Source organism: Ambystoma mexicanum, chromosome 10, assembly GCF_040938575.1.
Source record: "Ambystoma mexicanum isolate Mex_15411 chromosome 10, UKY_AmexF1_1, whole genome shotgun sequence".
NCBI classification, from domain to species: Eukaryota; Metazoa; Chordata; class Amphibia; order Caudata; family Ambystomatidae; genus Ambystoma; species Ambystoma mexicanum.
The window spans coordinates 372,705,475-372,727,928 of record NC_090932.1 but is presented as its reverse complement, the minus strand read 5'-3'; the positions used below and the strand labels follow the sequence as shown (position 1 = coordinate 372,727,928).

The 22,454-nt window shown below is 48.8% G+C and overlaps 1 protein-coding gene across 1 annotated transcript in view; it reads left to right on the top strand.

The window, feature by feature from the left end:
* ADGRA2 (adhesion G protein-coupled receptor A2) overlaps positions 1-22,454 on the top strand; it is a 574,510-nt gene that overhangs the window by 479,828 nt on the left and 72,228 nt on the right. The window contains exons 9-10 of the mRNA XM_069617958.1: positions 6,662-6,860; positions 12,772-12,921. Of these exons, the coding sequence (XP_069474059.1) occupies positions 6,662-6,860; positions 12,772-12,921 (349 nt within the window). The remainder of the gene's footprint in view (positions 1-6,661; positions 6,861-12,771; positions 12,922-22,454) is intronic.

The window sequence follows — 22,454 nt, the reverse complement described above, 5'->3', positions numbered from 1 at the left end:
TTTTGCATTAGCACATGCGCACTACTGTTCTAATGGTTATAATATATCAAATTTAGATGCTCAGAATAACAAATAAAAGATTAAGGGACGGATTCTCAAACCATTTCTTGGTGCAAATCTGAGATGCATAATAAATGCGTAAGAAATAGATTTGCGCAAATTCTCAGAAGTGCACCTCTCAGAGATGTGCAAGCACAAAAAGGAGCACAAAAGATGCACAAAGTGGATGTTAAGCATCTACATTGAATAAATTAACCATTGAAGAGGGCAGTGCCCACCTAAAGTACACAAAAATGCTCCAAAACACAGATTCTCAAAATCTGAACACCTGATTAGTTCGAGAAAATGCTCGTCAATATTTGCTTTAATCACAAAGTAGAGCAATTTCGCCAAAAAGAGGGCAACTGGCTTGTTCTCCCAAATAAGTGACACACGGGTCACTCTTATCACAACACAGTATACACGCCCAGCACAGTGAGGTCGGCACATGACTCCGAAATGGCCAATTCAGTATGTGCCTTGCTTCTGTGACGTCTGATGAGGAGAACGATAAGGATCTATTGGAGGAAGATCACCCAGTTCCAATTGACAGGGGAAGAGGTCACTCATAGGTGCTTTTTTCCTACTGCAAGTAATCATGAAGATTTAGAGACAGTGAAGGGGAGTTTTACCACACCCACAATATGAGGGTAGGCCTTATCACCACTAGTGAAGGTTATATCAGCCTTGCCTTTCTATGCTAGTGACTCGCCCATTGCTAGTGACTCGTTCTTTGCTAGTGACTCGTTCTTTGCTAGTGACTTCTTCTTTGCAAGTGACTTCTTCTTTGCTAGTGCCCCTTTCTATGTTAGTGACTCTTTCTATGCTAGTGACTCCTCCTTTGCTTGTGACTCTTTCTTTGCTAGTGACTTTCTATGGTAGTGATTTTTTATTTGACAGTGACCCTTTCTATGCCAGTGACTCTTTCTTTGCTAGTGACTCGTTCTTTGGTAGTGACTCAATCGTTGCTAGTGACTCTTTCTATGCTGGTGACTCTTTCTTTGACAGTGGCCCTTTCTATGCCAGTAACTCTTTCTTTGCTAGTGACTCTTTCTATGCTAGTGACTCTTTCGTTGCTAGTGACCATTTCTTTGCTAGTGAGCTTTTCCATGCTAGTGAGTCTTTCTATGCTAGTGACTCTTTCTATGCTAGTGACTCTTTCGTTGCTATTGACCCTTGCTGTGCTAGTGACCCTTTCTTTGCTAGTGACCCTTTCTTTGCTAGTGACTCTTTCTATGCCAGTGACTCTTTCTGTGCTAGAGACTGTCTATGCTAGTGACTGTATGCTAGTGACTCTTTCTACGCCAGTGACTCTGTCTTTTCTAGTGACTCTTTCCAGAGGACCAGTGGCCTTACCCAAGGGATCTCCCAGTCCTCACCGCCAGGGGCACTACAGCAGGTCCTCAATGTGATCCTTTCATCTTCCAGACAACATATAGCAATGCCCCATGATGCATGCATAAAGGCAGGCACTGTGAGAAATGTTTTTGACATAGCGGGGACCAATGGGGGTGCATGGGGTGCATTTAGATGCACCTATGTGGCCTTCATACCCCTAGCAGACTCCAAACACTGGTACATGAACAGGAAGCACGGGCATGTTGTTTTTGTAGAGTTGGTGTCCAACACAGCAAATATCACCTTGAGCGTGGATGTTACCTTTCCAGGGTCAAACCATGAGAGCTACATGTAGTGGCGCTCTGCCGTAGCGCATCCATGTCAGGTAGGAAATGATGCAATGACCTGGTCGCTTGACGAGCCCTTTCCCACAACACTCTATGCGCATCCATCAGAACACATAAAGCGAGACATTACGTGATGCTGTTTTCATCCACTGGGGACAGTCGGTAGCCTCTGAGAAGAAGCCTACTTACACTTTACAGGAACTCAGTGATTCGACCTCTGCGCCTCGAAACACTTGTGTATAGGCGCATTACAAATGAACAATAAAAAAACGGTACAATGCACCGCACGTATACAGCCAGAATCCCATGGAGCATACATTTGGCGTCCTCGAAATTCTTTTGTTGCCTGGGTCTGTGGGGTGACAAACCAAAAACCAAGAGGTGATGGCTGGAAGGTTTAGACTGAATCTTAACCACTGGCATTGCTCGGGGCAACCCTCCAGACCATCGTTCTTCACCTGCCAAGCCATTACAGAAGGGGAAAGACCATATGGGAGGGGTGTACTGCATTACCAACCCATCCCTAAATGCAACATAATAGATGCCGGGGCAGTGCTACAAAATGAAGTGCAATTCGAGACCTGTCCTGAATCACACCCACAGCCGCCTGCTTGTCCCACGTGATGCAGTTGCTGGGCAGAGGGATGCCGCAGCTGGATCATGGATTCATTCACTGGAGCAGGCATGTGTGCAGGACCGGCCACGGGCCATTGAGTGCATATGACATGCAAGTGTCCTCAGAGGTGTGACCCCCATCCCGCATGCAAAGGCCCCCCCAGCCCTCGTTCAGATATAGGGCACCTTCAAATCAAATGGTTGGGGCAATGTGGGGGCAAACATAATCGCATGAACTTTCCAAGTTGGAAACCAGTGATGTCGTAATGGGGAACATTGTTGCTGAAACCTGTAGGTACAACCTCCTTATCCCACTGTACAGCTACACCTGCGTATGTAGCTATATATCACACGTTACAGGATCACCGCATAAGGAATGAGAGGCAGAACACTGCTGCAGAGAAAATATACGTATGGTTTCTAATACCAGACATTGTTATTTGGAAAAAAATAATTTGATGGACTAATGTCTGGCAGAGAGACTTGCAGGACCCCCCTTAATCTCCTATATAACTTGACATCTGAAAAACTGCTCCACCCTAGAATTCCTGGTTTTCCACTTACACCTCCCATGGCTCATCATTCTCTTCCAGGGGAGGCCTGTCTGCCTCACCCCTTTGTATGTGTCATGAGGCCATGCAATATCTGTGTTGAAAAGGGAATTTGTGGGGTTTTTTTGTCTTTCACTTTATGCATCAGGGTCATATCACTGCCGCTGTGGATCAATATTGATTCCTATTGTGAGATACTGGCACCTAAATAATTGGTCCACAACCCACATTGTCACTTCAAATGTAATCACATACGAGGCACATTGGGCCCTCACACACTACTTTGCATCATTTTATGGGAATTGATGTCCAGGTGCCATTACAAGCCTTTTGAATGATACGTAAACCAACATGATGAACATGCCAACATTTCATCATAGGTGTCTGTCCATTCTCGTGTCTACACTGTGAGGGTTGGGGCTACTGATGTAAGTACCTCAAACGTAAACCCTCCATGACCAAATTCATTCCCATCGGTCCCCCACTAAACAACAACTGTCCAACATTGGCTCAATGATATGAACGTAGATAGATTTAATCCACAACTCTCAGACACAGCAGAATCCTTAGGCTTCATCATTGAGAACAGCCTGTCCTTACACACATAGTCAAGAAGGCCCATGCTGCCTGGCTCCAAATCGCCACCCTTCACCAAATCAAACACTTCATCCTGCCACAGGTCTTCTGGACCATAGTGCACGCTCTTGTGGTCATGCAAATCGTTGTGGGAAATGTCCTCCTGATGGGGCACGTAGCCACTTGCTTGGCTCCCCCAAACGTAGCCCACCACGTTGCAGCACATCTTATCATGGATGCTTGAAAATGTCACTGAATCACCCTGTCCTACGCAAACTACACTGGTTTCCTCTCCAGGCCTGGATACTGTTCCAGACTGTGTGTATAATTTACAAAGCAGGCACGAGTAGCACACCATTGTACCTGGTGGCTAAGCTCCATATATCTGGTGGCACAGGCTCCGCACACTGAGAACGGGCCAACTGGCTCGAAATCACAACTCATCTGCAAAGAGAGGACATGCAAACATTCCCCTCTTCTAATTCACCCACCCTCTGGAACTCGAGCCCGGTATTGGGTCGGAATGCCCCCACTAGTCTCCAATCTTGCCAATCTGCCCAATGTGCCTTTTTCAGCACCCGGTGGTGGCACTCTCTGTCTAAAGTTGTCCCCATGCTCCTCTCCTTTTGTTCAAAACACCTCCTTTTCCTTGTTTTCAACATTCATTTGAAACAACCCTCATTCCCGAAATCAATGAGTCTGTAAAACAATTGCAATACTCTCATGCCTGACATTTTCTAACCTGCACAAGACAACCAGACATCTGTGTGTTGCCCTACTTGTCCTCACATCACAGAATTGTTTCACACAAGCATCTTCGAAATAAAATGTAAGTGTGAATGCATTATGAATGCATTATTACCTCACTGTTTTGGTTTCATGTGATAATATCCCTGCACAAATGTCACTCCCATTTACCCCATATATTGTCCCCATAAATAATGTCGCCTATGCCGTTTCCTGGCGACTATGCCGTTTCCACACGTACTTCTTGTGCTCCGACACACATTCGAGTAATAAGCATTCGAGGGAGACAGTTTTTACTCCACACACTCGATTTGGATGAGAAATACATGGTATATCCAAGTTGAACCTCAGATAAAGCATATTACGTTATGGTTTTTGCCCTGAGGAAGGAGCTAGTCTCCGAAATGCATAGGCACTGTTAACCATATGTTTTTGGCAATCAACTTGGATGATGTTGAGCTTACTATGCATATTGATCAACACAATGATCAAACATACTTTGAATATTCATTAAATTGTGAAGAAATACGGTACAAATGGAACTCGAATTAACTTTATTTAGAAAATAATCACACCACGCAGTTCTTGGAACACAAACGTGAGCACCAGTCTTGGCTGGATGGTCCATCCAGCCTCTTCTTTTTTGTTTAGACTCTATGTATGGCGACATTATTTATGGGGATAATATTACCTGATCCCACTGTTTTTATGTCAACTTAGACACATCACAGAGTAGCTAGTACAACATCAGGTATATGTGATGCAGGCATTTACTGTGGCAAATACACAGAATTGGGGGTTTTGTGGTGCTAATGGCCCCTTCCCAGTGAGCTGTAAATTGTCAGGGAAAGGGGCCATCAGCACTCTCCATTTCACACTTGTGTCTGCGCCAGCCCAGTAATAAAAGACAAGACTTAAAGGAAATATGAAAAAAAAAAAACCTTTATCCAGATTTCACAGAAGCAAGCCTCAGTGTTTTCAGGAATGAGGATGCGTACCACAAAGCAGTTTAAGCACAACCGAGGTTCAGCAACACCTGACCAAGGACTAATCCCAATGGATGCACAGACCGATGCACAGACCACAACTCACAGTTCTGCACTACTGTTTAAAGACACCAGCCCAAACGCTGGCTACCCACACCCTGAACAGCGCTATGCATCTCACAAGCTAGGTCCGCGTTTTAAACAATACATTCCCTACTTGTGATTTACATGTTACTGTACATATCATGCATGCCACTTACGCTTGGTGCGCTGTGTGGCTGCCCACTCCTCTGCACATTGCCTTTCCACACACTGAAGAATCTATGAAATGTCACATATCTCACCTGAGGAATGTCTTTCAGTATCGGGTCCAGCAATGCTCTCTGCAGCAATGGTCGGCAGCAGTCTGGTACTGAAAATCTAATGCAGCTGGGCACCGCTATGATACATTTTTCTCTGTTCATGAGCTTATAAAAGTTTGTTATTAAAAAATCTTCAACCTTATTATTCAAGGCATTCAGAGCTCCATGGAGAGAGAAAAGGCACTTGGCACAAGGCCTAACTTAATCACAAGAAAAGCTCGCAGGGTAATCCCTGTGACAACCACACGCTTGCACTTTGCCCAAAATCTGGGCTAAATGTTCCCCAAAAAGCTTCAACTATACTCCAAAAGGCATATTGAATGTTTATGCATCGTTAATTTCACAGATTCAAAAGTCATCTATTCAACAAAAAGAATGACAGTCTGGTACTGCCTCCTCCACTGGTGTGAGTTTGCGCATAGGGCATTTTTGACAGCAAGATTTGCCCCTTGGCCTTGCGAGATGAAAATGGAATCCTCATGGGCAGTCATGTAGTTGAGGATAACTTCCACCCCTTCAGCTGGGGGGTTCTTGTCACGCTGCCTCTTCTTCAATTGTCCATCCTCCTTGTCCTTAGGAGCAATCGCCTGGGTTAGGATGTCTCTGGGTGATACTCTGGGCCTTGCAACTGCTCTCTTTGTGCAGGAAGCTGTTTCAAAGCTGCTTTCTGGCTTGCCTATTGTTTTTAGGGTAATTGCGCCCATTTCTTGTGCATTTGACACAATGGATATCTATTTGCTACACCATCTTGCACCTTAGTGCATTTGCACTTCTGTTGTGTGCATGTAACTGATGCACTTGTATCATTGCATTGTATTGCAGTCGTCATTTATGAGATGTCCAATTATGTACCCCATTGCTTGTGCTATTTTTGCACTTTTTTTGCACATAGCTGAGCAAGACACTTTTTTTGGTTTCTTTTTGATACACGCAGTGCAATGAGATGCTGGATGGTGAAGGGGCATCTTTGTGCTAGCAACACATCTTAATGAGATGCACCTGTTTTTGAGGATCTATCCCATGCACGCGTGTCCAAATGAACGCCCTGCTCACATCCTCTTGCACTCCTAAATGACCTCAATGTCGCCTTTTTCTTGCAGGTGGCCGCGCACCGTGGCAGGGATCACAGCATACCAGCCCTGCTTGCAGTACCCATTCCCATCTGTCACCATGACTGGACAGACCCAAGAGAAGCGCGCCTCTAGGCGCTGTGACCGGTCCGGTCGCTGGGAAGAAGGCGACTACTCCAAATGTCTGTATACGAATGACATCACCCGGGTCCTGTACACATTCGTCCTGGTAAGTGCTGTCATTACTGACAGCTGATGGAGATGATGTTTGGAGGCCAGCTTTTTGTTTTTTAACGACTGTGAATAATGGCAGACGTGCCTGTGGAAAGTTGGCCATAAAATGTTGCCAGGGCTCCGGCAGCTTAGGGCAACATTCAGTCAAATAATCCGAAGGGAAGCTGGGTCTACAGATGCTCAGCCTTTCTCAGATGCTCTCTTTACAGTTCATATTTATCTATTTATTTATTGCGTGATATAGCTTTACATAAACATTTCACACAGTTACTAACACAGACCGAAAGTATATATAATCACACCAATATATATGTAAATCAATCAATGAACAAGATAGCATCGCACAATATCAAAATATACACAGATAAAATATACTGATTAAATAGTACACAAAATTAACGAAGACAGAGGAGACATTTCATCCATAAACAAACAAATTAAAAATCTCATAGCAGCAGTACACATCGAAATACTAGGTTCACACAGCAATCGATGCCAAAAACATACACACAATTATCGTATACCCCCGGCAGAAAGCTGACCCCCCTGGGATCTTCCTATGTGTAGCATTTGTATGTATCATTGTTGGGTCTTTTTCTTGAAGTATGTTTACTGTTGTGCGTTAGCTTTGGGCAGTGTCTTGCTGTCACCACCCTGTGTGTAGAAGTGGGGGACTCGTCCTCTTGCTGATTCAATTCCAGCATGTGTCGGGGTGCAGCCAGTTTCCCTAAGAACCTCATTCAAGCCTGTGTTCAGGGGCCACTTTCCTCACAGGTATACATTTATTTTGTGAGTCAGGCCTGGAACAAACGCATGTCCAGGTCTGGCTCTGGGTCGCTTGATTGTCTCCCAATTGATAGTTGGGTCAATCTGGTCGTCATAAACTGGTCGTTAGGGTCAAACTGCTTGTTGACTGGTAAAGGTGGTCAAGCTGTCAGCATGATTGACCTCTCATGATATGGGGAATGGAGGTGGTGGCAGGTAGCCGGGGTGACGGGCAAAGATGGGGAGAGCTGGGCGCAGGAAGATACATTGTAGAGGAGGTGGAACAATGGAGTCTCGGGTGAGGGGATAGGGACTGAAAGGGGAGCAGCAGGGAACAGGAGTTTCGGGTGCGCCCCTGAAAAGCCAGACCTGGGTAAGGTGGTGAGCAGGTTGCGGAGGCACCAGGCAAAGATGGGGCTGAGGAGGTGGTAGGGAAATGGAGAGGCGAGGAGGAGGAATAATGACGTTCGGGATCAGTGGGGGTTCAGGGTACGAGGAAATGAACACGACAAAATGATCAGCAAAGATCCGGGGATGGGGGTGTCAGAGGGTACGCCCCCTGTTAAGCTAGAAAAGGATGAGTGAATTAATCCACACCATTCCATAAAACAATTCACAATTAAGGACATCCTTTTTTAGGCTGCAAGGTGTGTGGATTAATTTTCCCGACCACTAGGTGGGGATCAATTCCACCTTTTGAGTTTTATAAATAGTCATGTTATCCCGACGACCGGGGAAGTCAAACAGTATTAAGGTTGATCTGTTTAGGACCATCAAAAGACGTAGAACCCATATCTTGTTCTTGGTCATGTTTGTGCTAGCTTTAAAATATAGGTCTTATCTGATTTTCACAGCTGGATCATTGTTCTTAATAGCCCTATTCCTGCGTTATTCAAAGTAATGGGGTGATAAGATTTCCTGTTTATGCATGGGCTCAATTTAGTTTTTTAATAAACCCTTTTTGTGCTTTGTGTGAGGGTGACACCGATCATGTGGGAGATATCTTGCCACTGGGTCTCAGGGGTTTTTGGAAAAGTCATTCCTGTATGTGTCCTGGCTTGGCCCTAAAATCTAAGGGTACCTTAGTTACCTTAACTTTCGATAATGGGTTTCTAAAGGTTTTTCAATGTTGTACAAGTCTTGTGGGGATCTCACCTTTTCTATGTTTATCAGGGTTAGAATGTGTGTATGCAAAGGTTGGACCAGAGTAGTTTGGGACCTCTCCGATGTAAGTATCAGGGTGCTTGGACAAGTCTTCCTAGCGACCCCGCTCCTCTGTGTCGCAGGCTTAGGGGAGTGTACTTAGAGCCCTCTTGAATTTAAGTGTTATGGTTAGTTAAGGCCTCTGTGTCCACAGGCATGGTAGCATATCTACAAGACTACTTTCCTCTATTGTCATAAATATTTAATTCCAGGGCGTGTAGATGTGTGTGCGGGTGTGTGCAAATGTAGACATGATCTTTTCAGGGTATAATTCTTGTATGTCTCCAATTGTCACCAATGCTGTGCAGGTCTCTGCATCTTTCAAAGTCCTGGCAACCCTCATTTACCCTCCAGACTTCCTGTCAGGGTACGAACCCCCACTTTCCACTGTCCAAGCACCTTCTAGAATCGTGCCCAACATTACTACCAGGAACTATTAGAAGTGAAAGACAGGCAAAGTAAAGGTAAGAGGAGGTGAAAGTGACAGTGAATGTAAGGCGAAGTGAACGCAGAAGAAGTAAAGGTAAGAGGAGGTCAAAGTGACAGTGAATGGAAGGCGAAGTGAATGCAGAAGAAGTAAAAGTAAGAGGAGGTGAAAGTGACAGTGAATGTAAGGCGAAGTGAATACAGAAGAGGTAAAGGTAAGAGGAGGTCAAAGTGACAGTGAATGTAAGGCGAAGTGAATGCAGAAGAAGTAAAGGTAAGAGGAGGTCAAAGTGACAGTGAATGTAAGGCGAAGTGAACGCAGAAGAAGTAAAGGTAAGAGGAGGTGAAAGTGACAGTGAATGTAAGGCGAAGTGAATACAGAAGAGGTAAAGGTAAGAGGAGGTCAAAGTGACAGTGAATGTAAGGCGAAGTGAATGCAGAAGAAGTAAAGGTAAGAGGAGGTGAAAGTGACAGTGAATGTAAGGCGAAGTGAACGCAGAAGAAGTAAAGGTAAGAGGAGGTCAAAGTGACCGGGAATGTAAGACGAAGTTAATGCAGAAGAAGTAAAGGTAAGAGGAGGTGAAAGTGACAGTGAATGTAAGGCGAAGTGAACGCAGAAGAAGAAAGGTAAGAGGAGGTTAAAGTGACAATGAATGTAAGACAAAGTTAATGCAGAAGCATTAAAGGTAAGAGGAGGTCAAAGTGACAGTGAATGTAAGGCGAAGTGAAAGACAGACGAAGTAAAGGTAAGAGGAGGTCAAAGTGACCGGGAATGTAAGGCAAAGTGAGCACAGAATTAAAGTGAAAATCTAAACAAAGAAACGCTGAAGGGGTTCCTTAAGAAGCGCTCAACCCTATTCTAAGAGTTCAATAATTATGAACAAATACATGGATTGGATTCTAATTATAGTTTATTCAGTTCAGATTTCTTAATTCCCTTAAGCTGACACGTGTTTCGAGCCATAGCTCTTCCTCATGGCTCTGTAGGTATATACAAACAAGTTTTGTACGTTAAAGAGTTGCATTGCATTTAAACATTTGTTTGAATCTTGTATGTGACATAGTGTTGTTATTGGACATATGTGACGAAATCATGTGCACTAATTGAAAAAATAACCATAATTAATTATTTAAAACAACACAATCATGAATATTAGTTCACAAAATAGAGAATCAACTGGTATCTAGCCTCCAGCGCATTGATTGGGGATAGATCCCCATTCTGCAATTTTACTAATGTCAGAATCTACTTTAACTAATTTGTTTGCAGTTACGGTTGCCGACCCCACAAGCAGTCAATTGTTGTTGTCACCGCTCTCATCTCTCTCGTCTCTTTGACTTCATCGCCGTCCAATGATGTCACAGAGATACAGGGGTTAGGAGAAGGGAGCAGAGAAGTGGGGAAGGAAAGAAGACAGCGAGTGTTTTGACAACTTACTCGACACAATCCCTTAGTAGCATGTTCGGCAAAGTGCCTGTTGTCTTTGCCTGGGAATTTTGTGTTGCCTAAAAACTCCAGTCCCTTCTCACCTTGTAGTTTTCTGGTGTATTTACCCAAACTCCTGCTTTCAATATCTGGACAGGTGATTGAAGTCACTTGGCCACGATGTTGGCGCTCCATATCTGGCCATCGACCGGTCTTACAGCTCTAAATATTACCCCCATCACTCTAGCCGGTTCAGAACATGCATCGGATTGGCTGATTAAAGCCACTGGTAGTATGATTCGGACTCAGCCCCCTTATGCACACCAAGTTTTCTTTGCCTGCTTTGCATTGGTCATATTCCACCTCATTGCTCTCTTGCCAGGCTAGCCCTTATTCTGTCTTCTATGATTTCTCATTCACTGCCACCCGTCCCTTGTTGCGGGCCATGTGTCTGCTGCCTATGCCCTTCATTGTGCTCTGGAGTAAATATTTATTTTGTGCCTTAATTCTGCTTTGTGGCTACCACGCACATATGTTGCCTTCCTGTCTGTTCACACCCTGGACAGCTGTCTCTATGCTTTGTTGCTGAGCAGTGTGCAGTACTACAGGAGGCTTCAATGATTAGTTCACTTGGCAATGTCATCCCCTTACAATGCATTCTGGGATGCTAAAATGCACCTGACATACCTGCCGCATGCCTGCTCTGAGTTTACCAGTGTGGTCGAAGGCCCGCGCTGGCCAAAGCCATGTGCACTGGCTGGCGTGCAGCTACGATGGCTCGCATCATGCCCGTTTCCCCTTTCTCTTGCTCTGCTGCTTTCCGGTCCTCACCTTCCCATAAACAAGGGCAGTGCCGGTCATTGTCCCGCTCTATCCTTTGCCGGCTGTCTGTTCCTGGGGCCTCTCTATGCCTGCACATCTGGTAAAGTTCAGAGTTTGTCGCCATGTGAAGTAAGTGTGGGAGCCAGAAAGTTACCCTAAAGAAAGTTACCCTAAATTGTTTTTTCGCCAGTTGGAGTTTCTGTCCATTGTTGTTCGTTTGATTATTTCGCTAAGGGTCTCTCAGAGAAGATTGGCATTGTCCACATCATCTCCATGGTTACAGCTTTTTTGATGCTGATTCTTCTTATGGTCCAAGATCTCAGTGTCACCGGAGAGGAGCTGCTATGTGGAAAGTCATAGCAATCAGACATACTTACACATCTACCATGCCGCATCACCCGTCTTGAAGGAATGGGTACGCTTGGTTGTGCAAAGTGGCATTCCAGCTCTGCAAGCTGAGTAGGACACATAGTGGCCCTATTGCAGCATAACACGCATAATTACTGGGTTGCCTCATGGTCCGCTACTTCGTGGCAGGAGAGTAGGCCTGGATCAAAATGTGTCTGACAGTTGTTGACGTGAACGGCGTTTCTTCTGGAATTTGAACGTGAAAGGTAGGCGTACCAGAGAAAGATTGCACCATGTTGGTGATGAATCGATTGCATGGGATAAAGTGAGATCGAGCTGCAAGTGTGTGAAAATACAGTTTGTTGTCTTGCTGGACCCCTGGAGAGTGAAAATTTGATGGCTGTTCCTCCAATGGAAGATGTTCCACTGGCTTAATACATGGGGTTAAAGCAATAGAATGCCTGAAGGAGTTCCCGCGAGCTCTAGGGCTGGCCTTGAACGCTTATCTCCTTCATCCGGTCACACGGTTACCTTTGTCGTCTTGTCGATCTGTGACATTCGCTTCTCTTGTATGAGTGACACTAGCCCAGGTTTCTGGTGGAAGGCTTTTCTGTGCAGTTGTATCTTGTGTGTATTTCCTTTGCGCTCCTTTTGTTTGGGTAAAGGCATATGCCCTAACATGGTGCATCCGAATGTAAAAGAGAGGTGGGAGATTTGCTTGTTGTGGGAAAATGTTGGAAAGGCCATTTGGTGGTGATGGCCATCTCATAAGTTGTAAGGTGCTTTGCTGGTGTGAAGTAGAAGGACTTTTGCATATGTGTATTGCTGTTTAGTATTCACATTTCGATCTCATGGTTCTGTGTGTTGGGCTTGGTCTAATTTTCTGTGTTGTTTCCTTCACTGCGTGTGTTCCCAGATGCCCATCAATGCCTCCAACGCCCTGACCCTGGCCCACCAGCTCCGCGTCTACACCGCAGAGGCAGCCAACTTCTCAGACATGATGGACGTCATCTATGTGGCACAGATGATTGCGAAATTCATTGGCTACGTGGACCAAATCAAGCAGGTAAAGCTGGCACAAGCGGGGAGCTTTCATGAGGGTAGGATCCGGTGCAGGATGAGAGATGGCGCTCCAGCACCGTACAGTAGCCATTGGCTGGAATACAGGAAGTGATCTTCATTAGATTCACTTCTTTACTAGCCGGTTGGTTTATGATAAGCAAACCAAAACCAAAAAGTGATGGATGGAAAGTTCTTAATTATACTGTCACTGGCATTGCTCTTGGCAACCTTCCATATCATTGTATCCAGCCCATGTGTACTATTAGAGAAGGTAAGTAACCATATGCAAATCAGGCTTGGTTCTATCAACCGGAGAAGGATTGCTGCCTAAATGATGTGCCATGTCCCATCTGTACAGGCCCCAAATCACCGGAGACATGTTTTAGCATTGTTGAGATGCATCAGGGCTGTTGAGCTTGGTTACCAATGGCACAGTTGCCTAAGGGGGGGGGGGCTCTCCGTAGGGTGCGTGGCCTAGGTATGGGTGTACTTGGCCACGCCCCATACAGAGAGCCCCCCCCCCTTGATTTCATATCCTAATTAAAGCACTGAATGTGACAAAGCAGTTCGTGCTGGTCTGCCCCTTTGCAGTAAAACTATGCTGGATGTGGATATGTTTTTTCCCATTCTGTGATGGTTCCGATGGCAGAAAAATGATGGAGTTGAACGCCCGCCCACCCAGAGCAAGTACACGTGCTTATGAATAATCCCAAGCCTTTCCATCCATCACTCTTCAAAGTTGCAAAAGGTACTCATTGAAGATATTTTGCTTTGCTTTCTTTAGCCTGAAAAGATGGCCAGTGGAACCCACTAAAGCTAGACAGTAAAGACCCATGTCAGCCCCTATAAAAGTGTCAATATTTTATTTCACTTAATGTAAAACATGAATTGGGGGCTTATTTCACTCATACAACTCGGTACATTGTTAAGGCGCCCTCCCCTCCTTTGACTCCTCTCACTTTCTAGCTGGAAAGATATCTCAGCGAGTTAAGTGCTTGCTGCTGAGATCTCTGTGTGACATGCAGTTCAAATGTGGAGACGGCCAACTCTTCTTTTTTGTGCGCCTGGGACCGAAACATGGAGGAACATTAAGATGAGCAATGGTAACATCTGTTATTTATAGTGCTACAATGGAGCAAAACTGCAACAGCAAGTGATATATGAAAGGAACAAGTTACTTACCTGTAACTGTTGTTCTCCAGCATGGGTCTGGCATGGATTCACATGCTCATGAATATTCCCCGTCGTCGGGCTGGGAATCCTCGGTAAAGAAAAAACCAGTATCAGTTTCGTTTCTGATCTGTCTTTCGTAGTAATAACCAATCACTGGTCTCTGCGTCATACTGACCACAGCCAATGACTGCCCTCTACCTAAGCACTGCCTCTGGCAGCCATCTTCAGATTTGGAAGCACGTGAAGTGGCAGTATGACCAAGTGAAGAGCCGCAGAGGGGTAGGCGGGAGGGTTCGCATGTGAATCCATGCCAGACCCATGCTGGAGAACAACAGTTACAGGTAAGTAACTTGTTCCTTCTCCAGCATGGGGTCTGGCATGGATTCACATGCTCATGAATAAAGAATACATAGCAGTACACACATGCACAACCACGGGAGGTGGCAAAGGCTTAACATTAAGCATTGCATCAAACTCAACATTAAGCATCTTACCTCCTCACCAGGCTCACCTCAGGCGAACAGGTTGTGCAGCACTGCTTGGCCGACCCTGGACTCCTCCCTGGAATCCCGATCGACGCAGTAGAACTTCGTGAAGGTGTGCGTCGACCTCCACGTAGCAGCCCTGCATATGTCCAGCAGGGGCACACCAGAAAGGAACGCCGTGGTAGCTGCGATCGCTCTGGTGGAATGGGCTCTCGGATTGCCAGGCAGCGGTCGGTTTGCCAACCGATGACAGTACATGATACAGCCGGAGAGCCATCTGGAAATGGAAGCCTTCGAGAGAGCCTTCCCCTGATTGACAGGTCCAAAGTTCACAAAGAGTTGTGACGTCTTCCGAAAACACTTCGTGCGGTCCACGTAGAACTTCAGCGCTCTAGCCACATCCAGCGAGTGCAAAGTCCTCTCAGCCGGCGACGAAGGCGACGGGAAGAATACAGGCAACACCAAGGGTTCGTTGAAATGGAAGTCCGACGATACCTTGGGCATGAAGGAGGGGTGCGTCCTGAGCACTACCCTCGTGTCGTGAAAAGTCAAGTACGGGGCCTTGCAGGAAAGGGCCTGGATCTCTCCCACCCGTCGTGCGGAGGTGAAAGCCACAAGAAACGCTGTTTTCCACAACAGAAACTTCAACGGGGCCGAGTGCAGAGGCTCGAACGGAGGTCCCATGAGCTTGGTCAGCACCACGTTGAGCTCCCACGCCGGGGCCGGAGCCTTCACCGGCGGGAACGATCTGAACAGTCCCTTCATGAACTCTTTCACCAGACGATGAGACCACAAGGACGTCCGCCCCATGGTTCTGGTGTATCGGGAGATCGCAGCAAGATGAATCTTGATGGACGCGTGTGCCAGTCCTGCTTTGGCCAGCGTCAGCAGGTACAGCAGTACTTGGGGAGCCGTAATCCGTAGAGGGTTAATCTTCTGTGCGTGGCACCAGACAGAGAACCTCTTCCATTTGTGTCCTTAGCATTTAAGAGTCGAGGACGCCCTGGCCTTTGCAAGAACCTCTCTGCAGTCGGCCGGTATGTCGTATCCTCCAAACTCTAGCGCTGCAGGAGCCAGGCCTGCAAGTTCAGCGATTTCGGGTCGTGGTGGAGGATGGCGCCTCCTTCCCTGGAGAGCAGATCCGCGTCCACCGGCAGCTTGATTGGCGGGGACGCTGATAAGTCCAGAAGGTCCGGGAACCATATCTGCCTCGGCCACGCAGGTGCGACGAGGATCATCCTGCACCGTGACCTCTTGAGCTGGTTGACGAGCCGGATTAGCAGTGGCAAAGGAGGGAACGCGTAGAGGAACAGGCCATCCCAGGGAAACGAGAAAGCATCGCCCATGCTCCTCGCCTGGGGAAACCTGCTGGCGAACCTCCGGCACTTGGAGTTCGTCGCCGTCGCGAACAGGTCGATCTGGGGTGTGCCCCACCGTCGGAAGAGGCGATCCACTAGATCCTGCCGTAGTTCCCACTCGTGGCACGAGCGCAGCTCCCTGCTGAGTGAGTCGGCGATGGTGTTTTTTATCAATGCCAGATGAAACGGCACCAGAAACATCCCTTGGGCGACTGCCCAATGCCACAGGTCCTGCGCCTCCTTGGACAGTGCTGGGGACCTGGTTCCGCCCTGTTTCCTGATGTAAAACATGGTGGTGGTGTTGTCAGTGAAGATCCTCACCACCTTGCCCTTGAGGGACGGAAGGAAGGACCTGAGGGCCCAAAACACTGCACGGAGCTCCAGGACGTTGATATGTAGGGATTTCTCCGTCAGGAGCCAAAGGCCTCTTGCGTGCAGATTTTCGGTGTGCGCTCCCCACCCTTCCAGGGAGGCATCCGTGGTCACTGTCTCCTGGTGGGCTGGGGTCTGGAAGTCCATGCCCGCCGTCAGATGCGCGTGGGTGCCCCACCACCGGATCGCTCGTCGGAAACTCTCGTCGAGTGTGATCCTTTCCTCGAAGCTGCCCGTCGTTTGGATCCAGCGCGCGTCCAGGAACTCCTGCAACGGGCGCATCCGGAGCCTGCACATGGGAATGAGGTAGATGCAGGAAGACATCATTCCGAGGAGGGACTTGATGGACCTCACCTTGGCCGCGTCGGCCACCAACATCCGCTGCACCTTGCCCAGGATGGTCCTGGTCCTCTCCTCCGACGGGGAGGCCAGAAGGGACACTGTGTTGAGCCTCGCTCCCAGAAACAGAGCGTCTTGCGCGGGCACCAGGTGGGATTTGGCGTAGTTCACGGAGAATCCCAAGTCTGTGAGAAGTTGGACGGTCCTTGCCGTGTGAACCACGGCGAGCTCCCTTGTCTTGGCTCGGATGAGCCAGTCGTCCAGGTAGGGGTAGACGTGGATCCCTTCGCGGCGCAGCTGCGCCGCCACCGGTGCGAGGCACTTGGTGAACACCCTGGGTGCCGACCGTAGTCCGAAGGGCAGGGCTTTGAACTGGTAATGACGCCCTTGGACCACAAACCTGAGGAATTTTCGGTGCCCCTTTAGGATGGGAATATGGAAGTAGGCATCCTCCAAATCCAGCGACGACAGGAAGTCTCCTTCCTCCAGCTGACCCAGTACGTGCTGGAGGGTGACCATCCGGAACTTTTGCGCCTTGATGAACTTGTTCAGACGTCGCAGGTCCAGGATGGGGCGCCCTCCCCCCGTCTTCTTCTTCACGAGGAAGTATCTCGAGTGAACTCCGGAGCCCCGAAGCCTCTTTGGGACGAGTTCGATGGCGCCCTTCCTGAGCATCGCCTTTACCTCCAGGAGAAGTTGAGGGACGTGAAGTTCTTTCCCAGCCACGGGGGGGACGCGCGGACACTTTCTTTGAAACTCGAGCGCGTGGCCCCGGGCCAAGGCGTCCAGCACCCAACGGTCGGTGGAGATGGACTCCCACACGCTGATGAAGCTCGCCAGCCGGCCTCCCACCGGGGTGCTTCGGTGGGGGCCCGACCCCACGCCGGTTCAATCCTGCTTCGACGAGGCTTTGCCGCCTTGACCTCCTTGGCGACGACGGCGGGGTCCGCCAGACTTGCCTCGTCCTCTGTAGGCCTCCTGAGACGACGAGCGGGCCGCTTGACGGTAGGAGGAGAAACCGCCGCCGGAACCTTTGGAGGCGCCCTTGCCTCCGCTGCTCCGAAAGGGCGTCCGTAGTTGTTGCAGAACTCCAAGGGCCTGGGCCGTCTCGGTGTCCGCTTTAATGGCCTGAAGGGAATCGTCCACTGTTTTCCCAAACAGGTTGTTCCCATCGAAGGGCATGTCCAGGACTCTGGTCTGAACGTCTTGACGGAAGTCCGTAGCCTTGAGCCATCCACGCCGCCTAAGGCAAACGCCGTTGCCCAACTGGCAGAACCCAGTGTCGGCGATGTCCGTCGCAACGGTAATGGCGTGGTCCGAAGCCACCTCACCTTCCTGCAGGATCTCCAGGGCTTCTGCCCTCTTGTCGTCCGGCAAGAAGTCCAGCAGGGGAGCCAGTTTGTACCAGAGCTCCCTGTCGTATCGGGCCACGATAGCCAAGGCGTTGGCAGCTTTAATCGTCGTCGCTGCAGACGAGATGACTCTGCGTCCCATAGCGTCCAATTTCTTTCCCTCGCCGTCCGGTGGGGAAGTCGATGTGGAGGCCGCACCCCCCCCGCTTTTTTCCTGGCCGCCGCGGAGACGACGGAGTCCGGGGTAGGCTGCGCCCGGAGGCACAGGGGGCCGTGTCCGGGACCCGGTACTTTTTCTCGTACCGGTCTCTTCTAGCTGGCGTCGTGGAAGGGTTCTTGAGGAGGGTGAGGCCCTCATCCCAAATGTCGTCCAATAGAGGCACTGCGAGGACCGTCTTCCTCTTGGCCTCGCGCCGCTGATAAAGGAAACCTTCCTTCTTCTTCTCCTCAGGGCAGAGTTGGAAAAGCTCGGATGCCCTGGTGATCATGGAGTGGAACGATCCAATCTCGTCGGGCGGAGAAGCCCTGGTGGGAGGCGACGACAGTACATCCTCGTCGTATACCTCGTCGTCCGTACCCGTCGCTGCCGTGTCAGTCCCCGTATCATCCCCTCGGGTGGACGGGGAGGAGGGCTGGAAGGGGCGCGACGGCTGAAAAGGAGGAGGAGGGTGGATCCTTCTTTTCTTGGTAGGGGGAACCCCAGAAGGTCCCGGTTCTGGGTCCCCCGACGGGAGAGGGTCCGTCGGCAACGGTAGTCTTGTCCTTATCTCTGAGCATAAGGACTGTATAGCAAACAAAATGGCCGCCGAGCTGTCTCGCGGCGCTGGCAGAGGGGAATCCGACGGGCGATCAGGGGCCCCGTCGGTACCCTCGACGATGTCGTCGTCACCTGCGTCGGGATCCAGCCCGACGGACCGCTCTTCTTCCACGCCGAGGCCGTGGCTTAAGACCTCGACCAGCTCCTCCTCCGAGGTTGAGGCCGAATCTACGACGACGCCCTGCCCCCCCTTCTTCTTCCCCACGGGGGATTTCACGGGGGTCCTATCGATGGGCACAAAAAAGGACTCCCTCCGAGGTGGCAGGGAGACTCTGAGCCCCGAGGTCGCCACCACTGGTGTAGCCTCCACAGGCTGAGCCAGGGCCGCCGCGACAGTTTCGATAGAGGGCTTGGCCGGATGGATTAAGGCCTTCACCACCTTAGGTGCGCTCACCGCCTTATCCTTGAGGGGGGGCACAGTGCCTCGCTCCCCCTCCGCCTTCGAGCTCGACCGGGGCCTCTCCAGGAGCCTCGCCGGGTGCTCGGCCTTCCTCTTACCCGACCCAGAGCGCTGGCTCGTGGTTGATGGTGCCGGGGAGGGTGCGCCCAGCCTGGCGCCCGTAGAGCCCAACCGTTCGGCGCTCCCGGTGCCAGCGGACTCGCGGTGCTTGGCCTTATGTTGGACCCCCGTCGCCGGGGCGTCCTCAAAGGTCTTAGAAGACCGCTCGGATTTCTTCCTCTTCTTCTCGCCGGACGGGCTCTTCCCTTCCAGCCAGTTGGCGAGACGTTGATGGCGGTCCTTCATGGTCCGCTCCGACATGTTGCCGCAAAACGCACAGTCCTTCTCCACGTGTGTCTTGTCCTCATGTAGGCAGTAAAGGCAAAAAGAGTGTTCGTCCTCCTTGAAGACGTTCTGCAACTGGCATCCAGGGCAGACCCTGAACAGCTTTCCGGGCGTCGAGCTTCCCTTCTCCTGGGCCATGACCGGGCCTGAGAAACTTCTGGAGTCCTCCAAAAGCGTAGCTCGACGAGATCTTCACCCTTGAGGGGCGCAGACGAATCCGACACGGGTCCCCGTTGATCGGATGGAGAGTTGGTGGAGCTTGAGGCTCTTTTGACCGAAAAAACGAAGTTTTTGAGAAAAAACGTGAAAAAAATAGCACTAACGCTCGAGAGCAATAGCACGAGGATCCCAACACATGAACGTGCGGTAAAAATCTGAAGATGGCTGCCAGAGGCGGTGCTTAGGTAGAGGGCAGTCATTGGCTGTGGTCAGTATGACGCAGAGACCAGTGATTGGTTATTACTATGAAAGACAGATCAGAAACGAAACTGATACTGGTTTTTTCTTTACCGAGGATTCCCAGCCTGACGACGGGGAATATTCATGAGCATGTGAATCTATGCCAGACCCCATGCTGGAGAAGGCAAGTTATCGGTATCTTCATACTGTCCATGCGTTGTTCTTATTGTAGGTGAATGATATCCGCTTAGTTGTGATGGATGTGATGGATGGGTGTTGCACTCTTCCTTCATGATAAGGGGCGATCTCATCTTTCTGTTTTCAAGCTGAGAGTCCTAGGATGATGGTGGGAATCCATGATTGCTTTTTGGGAAGCAGCCTCAGCACCTTTGTGCACTCTGCTTGAGTGGAAAATTGGAGGATAAATTGCTTCTCATATTGATATTGATATTGATATTTTATTTCTATTGCGCTCGTACACAAGTGTTTCAGAGCGCGACACGTTTTTCAGAGCGCAAGTGTTTAAGTTTCCTTCCACCACAGCATCTTGGACCATATAGACCTGTAGGCAGCCCTTACTGATGAGGGGTGTACCGGCCACTTTTACTCCCGAATCAATTGGCAAATGCTCCCAAAAAATCCAAATAGAGAGTGAAAAAACTCCCCCCAAAACAATAGGAAAAAATCATGTAGAATCGTGAACCCCTGCTTTCACCCTCACAGCTCCATGGCTATGTTTGGGCCAGTAGTGCACATCGTACCACAGGAAGAAGCTACTATTGTAACTGTCTGACTGTAAGAAGTAATCAGGCATCTTTTATAATGTGTATGAATACCTAAGTGCAAAGAAATGATGATTACAAAAGCATTTCAGTTTTCCACTTTTAACATACCTTTACTCGCTTATAAAATACTCTCTGTGGGAATTGGACATACATTTTTACTCCCTAAAAAATAATTTCCCACTTCCAAATCTTTTCTGGAGCTCTGCCTGCAAGTGACGAGTGTCCCAGCCTCTAGTTCCTTTTTTACAAGCATAGATTACAGCCCAGTGGTCTGATCACTGGCGTAACACAAGCTGTTGGGGGCCCCCTGCAAACCCTGCTGAGGCTCCCGCCCCACTGCCACTACCCCCACCCACCACTGGGCTTGGGCAGCATGGGGCCCCCTGCTCCGCAGGACCTGTAGGGGCCCCGTTACGCCAGTGGGTCTGACTTGTAATGCTGTTCCCGCCTGTTCCCTAAAGCACCACCTGAACCTTATCCCTCCTCTGTATCGTCCGCCGGCCTTTGCAAGGGAACTGCTTGCTACCGTTTTCTTGCACGTCGGGGTCTCCACAGAAGATTGCATGCTCCAGAAGCACAGGTTATCTACCTGTACCCATGGCTTTCCCTCATGGATATTTTCTATAGAGAGGATAGAAATCTTAGGGCATTCCAAACATCTTGCAAAAGGCAAAGCTGAAGCCATGAGTACGGGGGTGACACTTTAAATCCAGTCACTACAATATGTTCAAATATTATGCATGGGCCTATATTGATGTGAATGGGCTACAAAAATCTTTCAACATTTACCACAGAGAGCCATAAAGTAGAAGCGTTATATAGACAAGCGAAGATGCGCATTTCAGTCATCTTTTGTTGCTGTTGGCATGTTCCTATCACATGTTCTCAGTCCTGTCTCTGTAAAAATGGGCACATGTCAGTTTCAAGTATGTGGAAAGGAATGGCGGGCACAGATGAATAGCCATGAAATAAAACATACATGTAAAGTTATTTTACCTTCATTGGGTGAATGCAGGTGTTTCAGTCTCATTGGGTTCTGGCTTAGAAAGTCATTTTCCTTCTCTGGAAGTACAACACTGTCCATGTCTTGCGCACATGAACAAGCCAAGTGGATCATTGAGCTCAGCCTGATAGCTCCACTGGAGTGATGTTGGTTTGAGGGACTTTTCCGGCCTTCTGATGATACATCTGACATTTTCCCATACTGGGGCTGTAAAGTGTGGACTATGTAGATGATCCGAAGTCTGGTAGTTCCATGTGATAAAATCGCGGCAAAAATTGCCGTGGGACAACCCCCGCTCCCTTTAAATGGTATAATGTGGCACACCTTTACCGGGTCAAACCACAGCATTTTTGCCACAATTTTTTTTTACCGCAACATTTTTGCCTCAATTTTATTACCTGATACCAGTCTGATCCCATCCTGAACCCATCCTTTCCCTTCTCCCTTTTTTGATCCCTTCCCCTCCTCCCCTTACTTTCTACTATGCACTTACTCTATCAGAATTGTCCCTGGACCTAGTATGATATCAACCTCGTCTGTCTCCTCCCCCCTCCCCTTACTTGTTTTTTCCTGCTCCCCCACCCCAATTCCAGCACTATCTGAAATGTCGTCAGGCCTAGTACGATAGTCACTTGTTGTGTTCCTCCCCTCCTTTTCTGCATCCCTCTCC